Raw genomic sequence first — 532 nt, forward strand, 5'->3', positions numbered from 1 at the left:
CGGTGGTGTTGGCCGTGCCCCGGTAGCCCTCGCCCTTCCCGCGGAAGCAATTGAGCGTCGTAGCTTCTGGACGCGGCTGCTCTTTGGGCCCTTGGATGAACCGAATCCGGTCGGAACTCGAGCCAGAACCGAGACCCAGGCTAAGGCTGAGACCCAACCCCACTTCCGAGGGTCCCCTGCCAGATCACGCCCAGCCCCTTCCCCAGCGAGGCCACGCCCCCATTTCCCCAGTGCCCAGCCCCTCCCCTTCCCCAGCCTGGCCACGCCCCCACGCCCCCAGGTACCCAGCTCCTCCCCCTTCCCAGCGAGGCCACGCCCCCACTTTCCCAGGCGCCTGTCCTACCGCAGCTGGGGATGTCGCAGAACTCTCGCTCCACCTGCGGGTCGGTGGTATAGCACCAGGGCCGCTCCGAGCCGTCGGGGTTCCGGCAGTAGTTGTCGTCCAGGTCTTTGTCAGGGAACCTGGGGGCCACGGCCGGACGTGAACAGGACCCCGGGACTCGGGCCAGGCCTGGCCCCGCCCTACTGCCTG

General features: G+C 69.0%; 1 protein-coding gene across 1 annotated transcript in view; it reads right to left on the reverse strand.

The window, feature by feature from the left end:
• The window catches only part of MST1 (macrophage stimulating 1), a 4,844-nt gene that overhangs the window by 2,282 nt on the left and 2,030 nt on the right, over positions 1 to 532 (reverse strand). Inside the window, exons 7-8 of the mRNA XM_014538994.1 lie at positions 344 to 466; positions 2 to 90 (exon numbers count right to left, since the gene is read on the reverse strand). Coding sequence (XP_014394480.1) covers positions 2 to 90; positions 344 to 466 — 212 coding nt within the window. The remainder of the gene's footprint in view (position 1; positions 91 to 343; positions 467 to 532) is intronic.

The sequence above is a fragment of the Myotis brandtii genome, unplaced genomic scaffold, assembly GCF_000412655.1.
Source record: "Myotis brandtii unplaced genomic scaffold, ASM41265v1 scaffold207, whole genome shotgun sequence".
Classification (NCBI taxonomy): Eukaryota; Metazoa; Chordata; class Mammalia; order Chiroptera; family Vespertilionidae; genus Myotis; species Myotis brandtii.